General features: G+C 39.4%; 1 protein-coding gene across 1 annotated transcript; it reads right to left on the bottom strand.

Annotated features, from left to right (window-relative positions):
* Positions 1–1,715: 1,715 nt before the first annotated feature.
* Positions 1,716–16,753, bottom strand: LOC127795703 (stress-response A/B barrel domain-containing protein HS1). Its single transcript, XM_052327556.1, has 2 exons — positions 16,451–16,753; positions 1,716–2,181 (listed from the first exon to the last, which is right to left on the bottom strand). Exons 1-2 carry the CDS (start codon positions 16,600–16,602, stop codon positions 1,992–1,994), a joined length of 342 nt encoding a protein of 113 aa, XP_052183516.1. The 5' UTR covers positions 16,603–16,753; the 3' UTR covers positions 1,716–1,991.
* Between the last annotated feature and the right edge of the window lie 1,392 nt (positions 16,754–18,145).

Here is an 18,145-nt window from a genome sequence, read left to right on the forward strand (position 1 = left end):
GATTTTGGGTGAACTGACTCGACACACTACACTTGAAGGATTATATGACAAGAAACCTCACAGTGAAATCGAATTTCATCAAGAGGTATTATTTCGTTTTTATCTTCATTTTTGTAAACTATAATTTCTAAAAAAACGTGATACCTGTAAATTTAAATTTTATTCTGCTGCACATATGATAGATGTATGTAAACCAACAATTTTATGATTTGTTTAAAGAATTATTGGATCACTTATTCCCTCTGTGTGAGGTACGTTGGAATTTCTAATGCAAGATTTTTAGGTGTTAGAGGTTATGTTCAATTGCTCCAAGTCTATTTTAGACTTGTTTAATTAGTGAGGAAGTTTTGTTTATGGGAAAATAATTAAAAAGTTGTGTGGTTCTCCAGTTTCTTTAGTATTTTATGGACCATATGATTGGAAAGGAACATGGTGGTGTTCGATAATTGTTCAGTTCCTGCCTCTACTTAGATTTGTTCAAGCTTGCCAATACACACCTGTCTACTAGACACAAGCTTAGGATGACTCATTTCCATATTCCTACTCACTGTTTCTTAGATTGTCTCCAACCTAGTCAAATTTCTATCGCTAAGCCAAAATTTTAGTGAAGGGGACAAAAAAAGCTGCTTCAATGCAGTTCATCATCCTCAAAATCACAGTCCTTGCCATCCCTTTCTATAATGGTCATCGCTAGAGGTATTGCCATCATCATCGTTATTACAGTTGCAACTATCATTGTCAAAAAAGGAAACGAATAGATGCTGCGAAGACGGACAAACAAAGAAGGAGACAAACAGACGAGATAGAGATAAACAAATGAACAGACGTGGCGAAGTCATGACAAAGAAGGAGACGAACATACGCGATGAAACCCAAGGAACGACGAAGATGAATAGACACGTTTGAAACCCTCTCGATTGAGATAAACATGCGTGACAAAACCCAACGAACAACAGAGATGAACAGGGAACGAAGGAGATATAAAGTAGTATTTATTATTAAATTAGAAAGTAAATATTAAATTTTTATAGCAATAAAAATTATAGGCAAGGTAAAAAAAATTAAATTTGAACTTTATTAATAAATAAATAAAATAGAGAATGAAATAGAGAATAGAATAGAAAATGTGGCTGGACTACATATAGTTTTTAAGGTAAAAAAAATGAGTAAATTATTTATAATATAATAAAGAGTAGAAAAGAAAGATTGATTGAAGACAATCTTATATGCGGATCTTCATTTTTGGAAATAGCATTCATCTGATTTAGTTTCACATGACAAATTTTGGATTTAGCTTCAGAAAGGTTTTGGTTTAGCTTCTAATTCTTTAGTTCGGTTGTGGCTGTGGTTGTGGGATTCATAGTTTGGTCTTGTTTGGTGATTTTGTTGTTAGTTTACCGGTTATAATGTTCCTAATATTATTTACATTAATAAAATTCTACCTTCTAAAAAAAAAAAAAAGATAAATAAAAACATCCTCACTTGAGAACTTATTCGCTGATACTATTTTATTTTACAGACACGATGATTCAAATAGACTTGAAAAGAATGCCAAATTAAGCCCTTAACTTTTCAATTTTAATCAGCTTAGCCTTTTAAGTTTTTTTTTTTTTAGACTCAAATTTACCAATGGACTTCATGAAATAGTTCACCTTGCCCTTGGAATGCTTTACTCAAAGTTGCCCCTGATTTAAACCATTCAAAAAATTCAGAAGTTGAAGAAGTAAATTGGCTTTTTTTTCCCAATAGACTTTAAGAGACTTATCAAGCACAAATAAAGGCAACAAACACACTGGGGTCTAACTTGGGAGCTATCATCAATCACACCCTATAATGGATCATCAAAAGGAAATACACAAAACATTCATTATAAGACATCACCAAGAGGGTCGTTCATAGTCCTCCAAGAGAGGTAAAAGTTGAGACAATGCCGCTTAATTATAGAGACTTAGCTGTGCCAATTCACTCCAGATCCGCAATACCTGTGTTGCTTAGAGCTGGACAGGTACGGGTTTATAGTCGACAACAATGATCTTCTCCAAAGAAGGAACAAATATGCTTGCGAATTCAACATGGGCTGGATGAGCAACGTACTCTGCAATGCCTTCCTCGCTCTCGAAGGTCGACTCAAAAACATGAGTGAAACCTTGATGTAAGTTCTCAATGCTGATGTCCGTTCCCCTGTTATAAGACACAAAAGAAAATGTGTTTTAGTCAGAAGAACATGACGCGAGCATGTATTTTTCATATACTCAGCATTATCCACAGCCAGCAAAGGAAAGTTCTGAAATTTAAATTTTTGAGATTGAACATAAACGCATTGCATGAAGAACTTCTACTAAGCAAGAAAAAACACAGTTTTGTCCATTGTGCAAAGAGCCAGATGATCCACTCGAACAGTGATACACTAGAACAATGAATGATGTTCTTTTCTGCCTTTTTAAGGAATAAGTGGGGAACTCATCTTCTTCTTTGTTCTGTTTCTTATTCTTTGAGAAATATATTGGAATAGAAATTTCTTTCTTTGCTTCTTTTTCTTTTTTGAATAAGTTATAATGTAAAAATATCTATTTTTTCAACAAAAATTTAATATCCAAGAGGGAAAGCCCTAGTAGCAATTATAAGGTTACTTCTTTGTAACTAGGGGGACACAAGTTCAACTTGTAGAAACAGGCTCCTTAGAAAGGAAGGGTTAAGCTGCATAGAAAAAATGTCCCTCCCTTGAATCTCACTAAGCAGAGAGTGCCCTTTTACAAACTTAAAATCTAAAATTCAATTGCTGCAGTCTCCTAGAGAAATAAACCAAATTTGTATAACAGGATTAATGTCAAAAATGATGTCCTGGCTCAATGAAAACTTGAATCATAATTTACCCTCTTACTGCTAGAAAGGTTACAGGGAATTATATTGCAGTAAGAGGGTACTTCCCTGGCATATGTCTTGGGCTGGCATATGTCTTGGGAATTCCCTGTAACCTTTCTAGCAGTAAGAGGGTAAATTATAACAAGATATTACATGCCAAGAATTTGTTCGGAACAAGGCAATCATGATCCGAGCCAACCCAAGACATATGCCAGGGAAGTACAGTCCTCACAACCCAAATCTAGGTTTGCCAAACCCAGATCTGGTTTTTTCATTTGAGATATGTCAAACGGAGCCAACCATGTCAATCGGAGAGATGTCAGCTCCAATGCGTATTCCGTACAAGTACTAGTGTCATGTCGTGTCAACACCGCTACAATGCCTCATGGTGCCATGTCCATGTAACATAGCAAGAAGTATGTTGTTTTGGAAGTTTGATCCTCCCAAGTCCCAAAGTAGAGTTCAAATGTTATTGTTACCTCTTGATAATTATCATCATGATTTTGTCCTCAGATTTTTTACATCTAGACACTATTAACCCCATTTTTTTATAATAAAAATCTGGAATGAATGTATCTTTGGTCTGTGGGTAACCAAACGGCTCATAAACTATATGCTAGGAATTTAATAAAGGGATATAGGATTCTCAACTGATCATTAATCAATTTTCTTCTGATTTAATGTTAAATCCCTCTAGTTCTTGTATATCCTAAACATATGTCTACCTATTGTCTTCGGCTCACATTCAAAAAGCAATTTCTATTAGGTGTGGCTCACCCAAGACCCTTATGTCACGACCCTAGGATACGGGAAGGGTAATTGTGTAATTGGGGCTGCTTATTGTTGTGGGTTGGTTAGAAGCATTTGGCTGTTGCTCTGTTGTTGTGAATTAGTTAGAGACACTGGTTGTTGCCCTGTTTGCTGGGTTTTAAGTTACAATAACTGAAGAGCAGCTAGGAACACCTATAAAGGGTTAGCTGTAAGAGGATGGGGATTCAGGAAATGAAAGATTGAATCTTTCCCCTCACTTTCTGCTTTCTCTCTCTCTCTCCCTGAATTCTCCCCCAAATTCTTACTTCTCCTAATTTCTCTCGGATTTACCCAAATTAGCCTTGTCAAATCTTAGGATCTAACAATTGGTATCAGAGCTGGTCGTCTTGGCAAGAATGTGGCAACTAGACACACATGATAACGACAGTGGAGAAGAACGTGAAGGTTGAGATTATTAGCGTTTGTGAAGATGATTCTAATCTCAGGGAGGAGTTTTCCGGTTTTGGCCAGTGGCTGAGTACTATTTTGAATATGTTTTCGAGGTTGCCCAATGCGAGTTTATCGATGGATTTTCCCCTGAAAGCTGCCACAGCTCCGATCTTAGCAGGACCAGGGAACCACAATCGTGTTCCGAATCCTTTGGAAATAGAGGACTGATCAGAATTTACAGTGGGGCCTTCAACCAGAGGGGGTTATTTGAGTCAGGCCAATACCTCGATGTCGAGGCTAGAGATACCGGTGTTCGAAGGAGGCAAGCCGCGATGGCGGATCCGGTGTTGTAAAAGGTTCTTTCACTACTACTGTGTGGTCAAAAGCCAGGAGGTAAATCTGGCAACAACATAAACGATGTGGCGGACGCATGGTTAGGGTGGAGCAGTGGAAGATCAGAACTGAATTGGTATGAATTTGCGGGAGAATTTTGTGCTCGCTTCAGTGAAAGAGCAATGAAAGACGTGGTGAAGAAGTTCAACAAGTTGAAATAGGAAGGTGTAGTAGACGACTACCTAATCAGGTTTGGAGAATTGAGGTCACTGCCCATTCTTTCTCACCTGACTCTAGAAGAACCTTACTTTGTGTCTAGTTTCATTAGTGGCTTGAATGATGAACTGCGACCGATGGTGAAGCTTGTCACTACCCTAGGGGTAAAATGGGATTTTTTTTTTTTTTTAGGATAAATAATCACTTGTATAGTTAGTTGGGGAAAAAACTAACTACTTGTATTAGGTAGCTGGAAGTTGTTAAGTGGTTAGGCAGTTGGGTGGTTAAGTGGTTAGGGAGTTGAAGAGCTAACTATACAAACAGTCCAACCTCTTCTGTTATATCAGTTAGGAGGTGGGCTTTATATGTAGCTGATGGGTATGAGGAAGGGATCATTGAATGACACAGAATTCTTCTTTCCATATCCTCTCTCTCTCTCTCTCATTCTATTATGTCTAACCATCTGATTTCCTTAATTGTCAATCCCCAATTCTTGGGGCTTGACATTTGTGGTATCAAAGCTAGACAAACTGACTGTGGAGTAATCGGCGGGAGCCATCACAGTGAGGACAGACATCGAAATTTGCTAGCGATAGCAAGTCTGACGCAATCAAGGGAGTGCAAACGATCAACATGGTGAATTGTGATTGTGGGCAAAGGCAGATGGCGGAGGGCAGTAGGATGAAGCAATTGGAGGTTAGGATGGAAGAATTGAAGTTTGGAATGTCACAAACCCAAGAGGTGATGATTCAAAGCAAGGAAGATATGGCGGTTGTAAGGGAAACAATGCGGGGGGGAGTCAGAGAAGAATCAAGAGACATTGGAGCAGAATAAGGAGTCCATGGAGCAGTACGGGCAAAGACTCAATAGCGTGCTCAACATGTTGTTCTCATTGCCCCAGTTCCGGTTGTCTCCGGATTTCCCTCCACGACAGGCTTCTGATCCAATTTTGTGACACCAAGCCAGTGTTCCAAGAACTTAGGGAGTTAAAGCAAAGGATCAACCGGCGGAGCAAGAGGTGTAGGTTAGGAACTTCTGACCCTTCTTTAATAATCACCCACCTATGCCAAGATTGGAAACTCCGATGTTTGATGGGATGAAACCAAGATGGTGGATTCGGAGGTGCAAAAGGTTCTTCCAATTCTATAAGGTGTTGGAGGAACATAAGGTAAATTTGGTTGCGGCCTACTTAAATGATACAACTGATTCTTGGAATCAAGGGTGGATCCAAGATGAGGGGAATAGTGGGAATTGGGCAGAATTTGCAGAGGGGTTGTGTGAACGGTTTGGATAAAGAAGCATGACTGATGTAATTGAGGAGTTTAGTAAATTAAAACAAGAAGGATCAGTGGTGGAGTATCAAGCACAGTTTGAGGAGTTAAGATCAATTATATGTACTGTGCAATCGAGATTAACGAAACAGTACTTGGTCTAATTTTATTAGTGGATTGAGGGAGGAATTGAGATCAATGGTGAAGTTGATGATGCATACATATGTGAGGTAGGCGGCTGAAAAGGCGCGGTTACAAGAACTAACACTGAAAGCCATTTTCAAACACAAGATCCCATATAGGACGGGCTTGACGACAGGACAACAAGCAGGAGGGAACTTTACAATAGCAGCAGCTGGGCTTGGTTAGGCCCATGCTTACAGGGCCTAATCAAGCAGCAACTAAAGTAGCATACAATAGCAGTGGTACTAAGAACAACCTTATGGAGCATAGGAGACAATTAGGGCTATGTTACAAATGTGGGGATAAATACAATTCCAGGCACAATTGTAAGAGACAATTGATGAACATGGAGGGATCGAATGGGGAGAAGGAAGTGGAAGAGGAAGACGTGGTTGCAGAGGAAGATGGCATCCAAGAGGAAGTTCAAGGGGAGGAAGGAGGAGAAATATCCTTCCACGCTTTAAAAGGAAGTCCTATGGGTCAAATCATTAAGGTGAAGTTCCACGTTGGGAAAAAGAGATTGATGGTGTTGATTGATAGTGGGAGCACTCACAACTTCCTTAGTGAAGCTACTGCTACAAGCCTTAAGTGTCCAATGACAAAAACCACCCCCCTATCGGTGACGGTAGCAAATGGGAGCAAAATGTATAGCCATTACAAATGTATGAGATTCAAATGGGTAATGCAAGAGCAGGAGTTTACAACAGATATTAGTGTTATAAATTGGGAGCACTGGCAGCCTTAAAACCCTCCAAGTAACCGATCAAACAACCCTTCAAACACTCCTAACTCACTGGCAACACACAACCAACACAACAGTCTATAAAAGAATAGAATTTAAGTGCAAGAACAAAACAAGAAAGAAAATATTCAAACCATATAAGAAGATAGAATTTATCCTAGTTCATGCCAATTGAATTGGCACTACATCCAGCCTTCAAACCACCACCGAGCACAACCTTCTTTATTGATGAAAACAGTATAAGACTTATCTCTTCTCTCTCTCACGATACAAGCCTCCCAAAAGAGTACAAAACAGATTTCTCACTCTCAAAGCTCTCGTGAAATCAGAAGAGAACATGTGGTTCACTTTCCCTCAGCCCCCCCTGCCCTATTTATAGAGAATAGGGTGATATTTCTTAGGGCTGGACATGATATTACCAGTTTTGCCCTTCATTAATAACTAATTATTACAAGAAAGCCCCCAGCCTATCAACTAATCAGAACCGCATACAAGACTGCATATTTAACCTATCACTAACTCTAGACAACAATTCTTAACAATTCTCCACCATTGTCTTGAGTGTGATACCTTCCATCTTCATCCATCAAAACCTTTGGCTTGCTCTTCTTTTGGTTTCCCGCATGATAACCTGATCATCAAATCAATCAACAAACATTAAGAAAATAAAAAAAAAACAATGCTGTAAATTTCACCAATGGATCACCTAGGACAATACTTTCAGCTGCACTTGACTAAACCTGTAACTCATTAGAATTATCTACCTCCTCAAGGGTCTTCCAAATGAATATATTCCTAACATCAATATGATTGGTTTCTCCATAGTGTCTAAGTACACTCCACCATAAACCAAATCCATACTCAATGATACTCATTAATCCAAAAGTGTCCAAACATTTATACAGCATCACAACACAGTGAACCTTACCCGGATTGGCCTTAACTTTACTAGACTTCCTCCTAGCTCCCAAAACCGGCCTTTAGGATTTACCACTGACTTTCTTTAATGTTTGCTTCAAACAAACAGGACTGCTCATCTCTACCTATCAGTCTACCAAGATATGCTTAAGATTTGGGTAACCTAGGCTGCCATAAGCTGTCCTATTCTTATTCCAACCTCTATGCCTTATCATTCCAGCTTCTTCTCCTTCCAACAATCTCAAACACTGAATTACCACCTCAGCTACACCTTGAGATTCCCATTGGATAGCTATCAATGAAGCTGCCTTACTCTTCCTAGGCATACCTTTGAAATTGACACAACTACTCCTATGCACTCAATTTTAACCCCTTGGACCATCATAAGAGACTCCAATTCTTATAATATTTTGGCTTAGGAATTACTTAACTCATAGAGAGACCTTCTAAGCAATAAACCTTGCTTACCTTTCCCTCTAACCTCTAATCCCTTGGGCTACTCTATAAGATCACTTTTCTCTTAGTTTTCCATGGATACTAGCTGATTAGTGACACCTATTTGATCCAAATTAAGCCTTCATGTGCTGCTACAACCAATGGCCATGTCTAGCCATTTCCCTAGACTTTTCCCATTTCCCAGCACTACCTTAATTTACAAATGGACACTACAACAGCACTCCACCCCTTTAACCTAAGGGATATTCCATTTAAGTCCAAGATTCTCCCCAAATTTACATGGCTCCATGCCATTCATTTGGACAAGAGTGCATTACCTCTTCTTATACAAGAGGTTCTATTTTACCAGCCTGCACCTTAGCACTCAAAACCTGAGCCTAAGCATCCTTCAAACCCAACATTCCATACCTCACTGGTAGATTACTGGAGGTTCTGTTTTTTACCTATCCTAGGCAACACTAGACCTTCTATTCCCTTGCTCATTATCTACAAGATAATTCTCCTTCCCTCTCGTTGCTTAATCCAGATTTTGATCAACCATGGGCTTCACCATACAAGACAACCCTTGCACACACCCTTTTCCCCTCACTGAACACAAGGACCCTCAATGCAAGAGCCAAAGCTATACTAGATTCCTCCCTCTCACAATCTAGCCCAAGCTTACACAATGAGAATGACCAAAAAATTCCAGATTTTCCAATTGCTCTACCCTGGATAATAGGCTAGTCTAGGACACTCCCAAGAGATTCTCCTTGCTGTTTTATTTACACAGCATACCAGATTTCATCCCTTGGCCTTGGAATCAACTAATTCCATGTCCTATTATTAGAGTTTTCCCTATAGGTAAGAACCCTAGCTTTAGGAGACCTAGGTATACCTATTACACAACTCCACACACCTAACCCTTCACACCAGAAGCAATTTCCAGCAAGCTTCCTGTATTCCAGCAAGCTCATATACACTTGGGAATTCCTTAGGGACACATCATCACCACTAGGTTCACTTCACCTAGCTCCACCATGAGACAAGGCCTAGATAGGTTCCCAAAACATCCTAGAAACTGATTTCGAATGGGATTTACTGATTTTGGAGACTTCTACATCTGGAGACCTAGCCAAAACTATATGGATTCTATTCCTATACACCTGCAAATTTTCCCCTCCCCTAATATCCCTAGCCTTAGATACCTTTCCTAGTCCTTGCTCACCATTGTGAGCCATCCTCAACAAATGACACAGCCTAACCTTATCATAGGCTATCCTTTAGTGGCTGCAGCTTATCCACATATAAATGCAAGCATGCACCACATAACCTTCATTCTTGAGGGTTGCTACCATCTCTCTAAGAGATCCTTGCAACTTCTTAGGACTCCAATTCTCACTATCTAATTATTCCTAAGGACATTAGGCTTTCTATTAAAACAGGGACATATTTTACAGCTTCTAATATTCTGGAATAGCTCCACCATGCTTCCTAATTTCTCCCATCTCCAAATCCGTTAACCTTACTTTGATGCCTAGACAAACCATTCCCCCCTCCACCATGACTCTATGGGTAAATACCCTTTCCTATGAGAATTACACCCTAACCCTAGGACCTATGCTATTTTTACTGCATACCTAGAAAGACTATAGGACATCCGCACTCTCATAACCAAAACCACACATGGTGTTTGAACATTCGGGGCTGGTTCTTTCTTGGGATTCTTTCTTCCTATTTGGGCAATTCTTCTTCATATGCCCTTCTTCATGGCAATGAAAGCATTTAATCACTTTCTTGCCACTCTTAGACTTAGACCGAGACCTACCTTTTAAACTAGGGTCTCCTTTTTCTGTTCTAGAGTTCACTGCCAAAGCCTCTATGGCAGATTTCTGGGACTCTACTTTGTGCTGCAAATCCTTGGAATTCAAAGCTTCTATCACATCATCTAGGGTCAGCTTATCTCTTCCATGTTTCAAGATATCCACAGAGGTCTCATGGGACTTAGGAAGAGAGTGCAATAAGACCAAAGCCTTATCCTCATCTTCATATTTAATATTTATATTCTCAAGATCCAAACACAGTTTATTAAAACTGTCCATATGATCTTGGAACCTTTGATTTTCACTCATCTTGAAAGAAAATAATTTGGTTTTCAAGAACAGCCGGTTTGAGAGGATTTTAGTCATATAAAGAGCATCTAACCTATTCCAAAGCTCCTCCGCGGTTGACATCTTTGACACCTCCCGCAAGACTTTGTCTCCTAGGCTTAGAATAAGGGTGTTAAAGGCTCTTTTGTTGGTTTCTTTTCTCCTATCCCTGATTTCCTTTTTCTGGACTTCAGTTAGGGTTTCAGGCAAAGGCTTTTCGGCCTCTAAGGCTTCCTTCAGTCCAAGATTCCCAAAAGGGCTCTCATCTTCATCTTCCATAGGCCAAAATCATTTTGGCCATCGATTTTGGCCATCAAATTTCTCAACATCATACCGTGCGGCACAGGCTATAGAAGCCATTCCTGCGAGTATGTGATGAAATTCTAAGTTCTTGATGGTTCTTGATGAGAGGCCGGGCTCTGATACCAATTTGTTATAAATTGGGAGCACTGGCAGCCTTAAAACCCACCAAGTAACCGATCAAACAACCCTTCAAACACTCCTAACTCACCGGCAACACACAACCAACACAACAGTCTATAAAAGAACAGAATTTAAGTGCAAGAACAAAACAAGAAAGAAAATATTCAAACCATATAAGAAGACAGAATTTATCCTAGTTCATGCCAATTGAATTGGCACTACATCCAGCCTTCAAACCACCACCGAACACAGCCTTCTTTATTGATGAAAACAGTACAAGACTTATCTCTTCTCTCTCTCACGATACAAGCCTCCCAAAAGAGTACAAAACAGATTTCTCACTCTCAAAGCTCTCGTGAAATCAGAAAAGAACATGTGGTTCACTTTCCCTCAGCCCCCCTGCCCTATTTATAGAGAATAGAGTGATATTTCTTAGGGCTAGACATGATATTACCGGTTTTGCCCTTCATTAATAACTAATTATTACAAGAAAGCCCCCAGCCTATCAACTAATCAGAACCGCATACAAGACTGCATATTTAACCTATCACTAACTCTAGACAACAATTCTTAACAATCAAGATTCTTGAATTGGGTGGCTGTGATATTGTCCTTGGGGTAGATTGGATGAGGACCATTAGCCCTTTGACTTTTGACTTTAACAAGCTGGAAGTCACAGTGGAGATTGAGGGCAGAAGGTTGACCTTGATGGGTAGCCTTGAGAAAGGAGAATGCAAGATGATAGAAGGGAAGAAGCTATAGAAGATTATTGTAACGACCTGCCTCCTGGAGCCCCCGCTAGCATAGAGGATCCGTGAGAGGGTTATTACTAAAATGATATCGAACAACAACACAACTACATCTCTTACTAAATCTTAATTTTTCTTTTATCATAACATCTCATAATCATCTTTACAAAACCATTCATCACTTGGGCCCACCTAGGCTAACATAGCATACGAAAATCTCAAGAACATAAACATTAATCTTAACATAAGCACAGCGACACCCAGGACCTAGTCTCGGGAGGACTTTGCACTTACTATCCTGTATGGACGATCTGGACTCAATTTTGCTGAAAGCACCTGCGATCTCGAGATACTCTTACCTGAAATGATGGAAAGCAAATGTGAGTCGCGAGACTCAACAAGCTCATGAAAGAAAGGCTATAGGTTTAGGATAGGACTCTTCCCATGACACCCCATGCAAATCATACCAATGCAACGCCATATCATGCCATGCCCAATATCTGCCTTATTTCTAGATGCACCAACATATAATAAACTTCACATAAACGGTCCTTGGGGCTCACATATAACACACACTGGCGCACAAGTCCCACATACATACCTATTGGCAGCCTTCTATAGGCTACCATTCCATTTCTCTTACACGTCCATTTCTCTGTCATTTTCGTCTTATCCTGCCGTTGCCGTGGGACTCTAACCCCCGGTCTTGCCGTGGACCACGCCGCCGTGGGACTCTAGCCTCCAGTCTTACCGTGGCCACATCCACCACCCATACTCAACATTTAAAATCGCACATTCTCACCATGTAGTGCAACAAATAAGAAATGCAACGACTTTTGTAGCATAAACATGATGACAAGGCCCCCCATAAACCAAGCATCAGGTCATCCTATGCCCACACATAAGAATTCACACATGCGATATGCTTCTAAATGCACCGGCTCACCTAAAGAACCCAAGTTAGCTCTTAGACCAACCGGATCATGCAGATGCTCACACATCCCATCACACACAAAGCATGTCCCCAAGTGAATGCAACTCAATCCCTATGCAGCACACACATCATGATATGCACAAGCCAAGGTGGGAATCTGGTAGTATCAGCTCTTCTGGCCCGTCTAGCGCTTATCGTAACAGTCGATAACTAGTGCCCATACATCCAGCCATCCACTGCCACGACCAACGATCGACAGTCAGTGATTCTATATCCCATACCCTTAAGACACACATTAAACTTAGTCACTTAAACTCATCATTTCGCTCACTTTATCCATAACAACATAGACACCATTATGTCATTCATGTTCTCGTCTCTTCTCATGCATAGAAAACCATCTCCACATTCATAACAAATTATTAACATATCCCTATTAAACCATAATCAACTCTTCTAAGAACCTAGCCCCAATGGGTTCGGCATCATTCTCAAGGGAAAGCGGGGCGATACAAAACCCCGTGACGGACGAACTAAATGACTCCAAATCATCATTTGCTTAATGCGTGGAACCGAATCACGGTGAGAGGGGGAATAAAATACTAGAAACCACGGAGATTTTTACGGGAATTAAAAAACACGAGGAGAGGGTTAGGAGCTTGCCTGTAGATAGCCGATCCTAGTTTTTCTTGTACTTTCGCTGCGAAGTAAAACGTTTAACATAAGATAATAAGTTTACAGCGTATTTCAATCAAATCTAACCGTATAAAATTCGTGATTTAAACGTATAATACTTCTGATAATTTTACCCACTTACCTGACTAATTAAATCGCGATTAAACCTCATTTAATCTTCAATTTTTCTCCCAAATTTTCACCATTTTCAGCCTCGCGCTTGCTCCTCCTCCTTCAATTTTTCCTTCCTCAATTGCTCTTTATTTCTACTTCAAAAATGGCCAAAATTGGCTTTAAATTGCTTGCGTGAAGGCTGCCCAGCAGCCTCAAAAAGAATGGCCTAGCGTGCGCCACGTGGCAACCGTGGCGCACGCTAGGCCGCGCGGAAGGCCACCGCCTCAGGGCTGAAACGATGTCATTTCGGCCCTGCCTCTTGGCCAAATTAATTGGCCATTTCTCTCGCACGCGCTGCCTCCGCTCAGCCTCGAACCCACTCTTGCTCCCTGGGCCCCTCAAGAGCATGCCACCCGACCAGCCCACCTCTTCATACATATATACACATATCATTATATTTAAAATGATTCCCTGCCTCTTCTTAAAATTTGCACCAGCACCCCAAAGTTTCCGAAAATGCCACTCACACCCCCACACTTCTTTTATTCCTTATTTCACTTTCACCTCATAATTTTCAAAAATTTCACTAAATTAATTTATTTACCATTTCCATAAATACCTTACCATTTCCATAAATACCTCCAATTAATTTAATTAATTACCCTTAATTTCCTATTGTCTCAAACAATATTAATCATTATTTTCTCTTAATTCTTCAAATATTTCTTAATGAATTCAAACACCAAAATTAATAATCAATATTTATCTCCAAATTTCGGGATATTACAATTATGCTGAAAAAAGGCGGCCAAATAGCACAATCATATTCTATACAAGCTGTGGGAGTAGAAGAAGATGACAGTTTGAAGGAAGAGCATCAGTCTACATCTAATTCTATTGATTCCCAACTCTCTAATAAGGTACAATTCTCAGATGACTTGTGGTTACTTTTGATTGAGTTTAAGGACCTATTTGATGAGCCAAATTCTTTGCCACCCCAACGACCTGTCGATCATTCCATACACTTGAAGCCGAATTCAGCTCCTATTAATATAAGAGCTTATAGATACTCTCCAATTTAGAAATCAGGGATTGAAAAACAAGTTAAATCCATGATAAGCACAACCATAATTCAACCTAGCCAAAGTCCTTATACATCTCCAGTCCTTCTTGTCAAAAAGAAAGATGGAACATGGAGATTTTGCATTGATTATCGAAAACTCAATTATAACACCATCAAAAACAAATTTCCCATATCCCTAATTGAAGACTTGATGAATTGTTTGGTGCTAGAATCCTCTCTAAGCTGATCTTAGGTTTGGTTACCACCAAATTTGCATGAAGCCATCTGATATTCCTAAAACAGCCTTTAGAACCCACCAGGGGCTATATGAATTTACTGTCATGCCCTTTGAACTAACCAATGCTCCGGCTACTTTCCAAACATTGATGAACCAAATCTTCCAACCCTACTTGAGGAAGTTCATCCTTGTTTTTTTTTATGACATCCTCATTTATAATCCTAATTTTGAACAACATCTATCACACCTTCGTACTACCTTTGAGGTCCTTAAATCTCATCAATTGTATGTCAGCAAACTAGTTACTACTACTATGGATCCTAATCACAGATTGTCACAAGCTTCTGAAGGGTTTCTTGCTGATGCTACACATTGCAGGCAGCTGGTTGGGAAGTTGATCTTCTCACGTTTACCAGACCTAATCTTGTCTATGCTGTTCAAGTTTTATCCCAATTTATGGACAAACCATCAGAGGTCCATTTAAAGGTTGCATATAGAGTTTTAAAGTACTTAAAAAGGGCACTAACAAGGCTTGTTATTTCCAGCTCAATCTTCTCTGCGGTTGGAAACCAATTCTGATAGTGATTGGCTAGGTTGCGCAGATACCAGAAGATCTATTGCAGGGTTCTGCATTTTTCTTGGAGGTTCTATGGTGAGCTGGAAGTCTAAAAAGCAGACCATAGTGGCAAGAAGTTCTACAGAGGCCGAATACAGGGCCCTTGCAGCTACATGTTGTAAATTGATTTGGATTTTGTCCCTGTTAAAGGATTTGAAGGCTGATTGCCATTTACCTGTGCTTATACATTGTGACAGTCAATCAGCTTTGCATTTGTATAAAAATCCTGTCTTCCATGAGAGAACAAAACATATAGAGATTGATTGCCATTTTCCCAGAGACAATATTGTTGATGGGGTGATTTTGCCACAATACATTTCTACTACCAAGCAAATAGCAGACATTTTTACCAAGGCTCCGCAGTCAGGGCAATATAATTTTCTACTGTCCAAGATGAGCATTCTTGACATCCATGCTCATATTGAGGGGGAGTATCAAGGCAATACACGTGGTAGCTAGAATATTAGGGAGTTAGTTTGTAACATCCCGCATCGAACGATAGGAAGGACTGGATCAACTTACTTTGATAGGCCTATGCGAACTTCCCAGGGGTCACCCGTCTTTGAGCTACTCTAGGTCAAGCACACTTAATATGGGAGTTCTTTATCTACATTCAACCCAAAAGGTATCTAAGTGGTGTTTCCTTTTTTACTATTCTCGATATATATACTAACTTCTCTAAAATCCTTTCTTGGACCTGACCTTGGGCTCTCGGGGTATTATATAGTTGTTTGTTTTGGTTGTTAGAATCTGTTAGCTTGTTAATAGGGGCAGTTACAGAAGCTTTGTATATATTCTTCTTCTTCTTTGGTTTCTAATTAATGAACGAGAACATCTCAATTTCACAGAAACCTCTAGATTTCTTTTTCTCTGCAATTCTTGTCAGACCCAACTCTTGTCATGACATTGAAAAATTCCAATGAAAAGACATTCTTTGAAATGGGAAGACAGGGCATTCTCTTCAGCAGTAATTAGCATGGTAACAGCAGTCGTCAAACAAAAATCCCTAAATTTCCAAGTAGCAGATCATGACATTGGAAAATTCCACCGAATAAAGAAAGATTCATCGAAATGGGAAGACTCAACAGTTTCTTCAGCAGCAATAATCAGGGCAACAACAGCCGCACAGTTTGTCATAACCATACACAGTATGGCGTTGGTTATCGAATTGGCAGCAAAACTAATACATCAAACCGAGCGCAATTAATGGCGATCAAACAACGAAATTTGTACAACTCGAAAGAAAATCCACCAAAAGCCCTCAACGTCGCCCAATTGATGGAAAAAGCAAGAAAATCGATGAAATGACGAAGAGAAAAAGAGTATACCAGTGGAAAGCCTTCATAGGTTCGATGAGATGGACGAGTTTCGCGTAGCCTTTGATGAGCTGAGCGATCTGATCTTGCGAGACGCCATCTTTGAACTTGGCTAGCAAGACGTGCTTCACCACTCCCTTTGGTTTGGCCGCCGGGTCCTCCATCGCTGCTGCCCTTCCCTATGCTCAGGCTCGCTGCCACTGGTTTGGGTTATCACTTGCTGGAGCGTAGTAGACAACTCGCCAACTCTGATTTTGACGGTTCCACCAATCTTCTTCATACAGCGAAAATAGGTCAAATTATCTTCTCCTTCCCTATCTCTAATACCATTTTCCTCCTTTTCTTTCTTTCATGTTTTTTTCTCTGCACGTCACTCCTAATCTGTGTTTTTTTTTTATATTATTTTTATAACTTAGGTGTCCAGACTTCATTCACCTAATTTTGAGAGAGACTAGCATTTCTTTCTAGTTCGATCTTAAGTAAATTAGATACGATTACAATCTTATACACTTCCAAGCTAGTATGCAATTAATTCCACTAAATAAGATATTTTTGTATGTACCAAGAATTGATCCCCTGTCACTACCAAAGAAACTTGGAAACTTTATCACTTGTGCTATATCCTGGGGGCCACTCTTACGCTGTGTTGACGATAGAGAAACAATACCTACCAATAATAACAAGAGTTGTGCTACTTGCAAAGGGAGAACTTGATAGATATGTTTGCAGGTGAGTTTTTTTGTGATAAATTGGAGGAATTATCATAATAAATTGGTGATATTTTGGATCTAAATTGATGATATTCTCTTATCTCCTTCCTCTTCAGCAACTACCTCTTGCTTACTTCCTCTCTTTGCCAGTGCATCCTCTCTCTCTGCAATGGTTAGTGAGGCGACAAGGTAGTGGAGATGTAGTAGTGAGGCGACAACAGTGACGAGACGAAGGCAGTGAGAGGCAATTGCTGAAAAGGAAGGGAAGAGAGAGGAAAGATAAAAGGGGAGATAAATGGGCAAAATGATCATTCAATTTATTTGTAAAATTACTCGTAAAACCCCCTACACAAATAACATAACACATAATAACAAAAACAAATGCAAAAATGATAATGCCATCGTCACAACTTATTGCCCCGGGACACTTTAGTCCTTGATATAATATAAAATATAAAATATCAATTCAAAATATTATTAAAAACATTAAATTTGAATATATAAATAATATTTTGTATATAATACGACTTAATACACAAAGCATGCAGATTATAAAGTACTTGTATTCAAGGTTATATATCACTAAAATCAAAGAAAGAAATATGAAGACTACTCTTACCATTAGGTTGGTGGTGGATGTCTGTTTACGTATTCTTTCCCGCAAGTGAACGGAATCGTAACAAGTAATATAATGATGAATAGAATATCATTCCCACGAGGATTAGCTGTTGATCCCTACTTTAACTACTATTAACTTTAATAAGCCACACACAATTAAAAGAATACTCAATGACAGTTTTATATTAACTAAAACTAACTCACTAAATGGAAAACACAAAATAATTCTTTAGGTTTTTGAATATAGAAATCTAATGTACTAGGGTTCATAAATCCACCGTAGTTTTTAATTGGTTTAATCTTTCAGTGATCGGGTTTTATAATTCTTGCTTTGAGCTGAAATCGATGATCCTAAGTTAATCAAAAGCCTCTCTCGATA

The sequence above is a fragment of the Diospyros lotus genome, chromosome 2 (genome assembly GCF_014633365.1).
Source record: "Diospyros lotus cultivar Yz01 chromosome 2, ASM1463336v1, whole genome shotgun sequence".
In the NCBI taxonomy this organism is placed as follows: domain Eukaryota; kingdom Viridiplantae; phylum Streptophyta; class Magnoliopsida; order Ericales; family Ebenaceae; genus Diospyros; species Diospyros lotus.

What these genes read in the sequence shown, in the direction of transcription:
- LOC127795703 (XM_052327556.1), bottom strand. Translation starts at nt 16,602, where the DNA reads ATGGAGGACCCGGCGGCCAAACCAAAGGGAGTGGTGAAGCACGTCTTG. An exon ending in CCTATGAAGGCTTTCCACTG is followed by an intron (nt 2,182 to 16,450) that starts GTATACTCTTTT and finishes GTCTTATAACAG; the next exon opens with GGGAACGGACATCAGCATTG.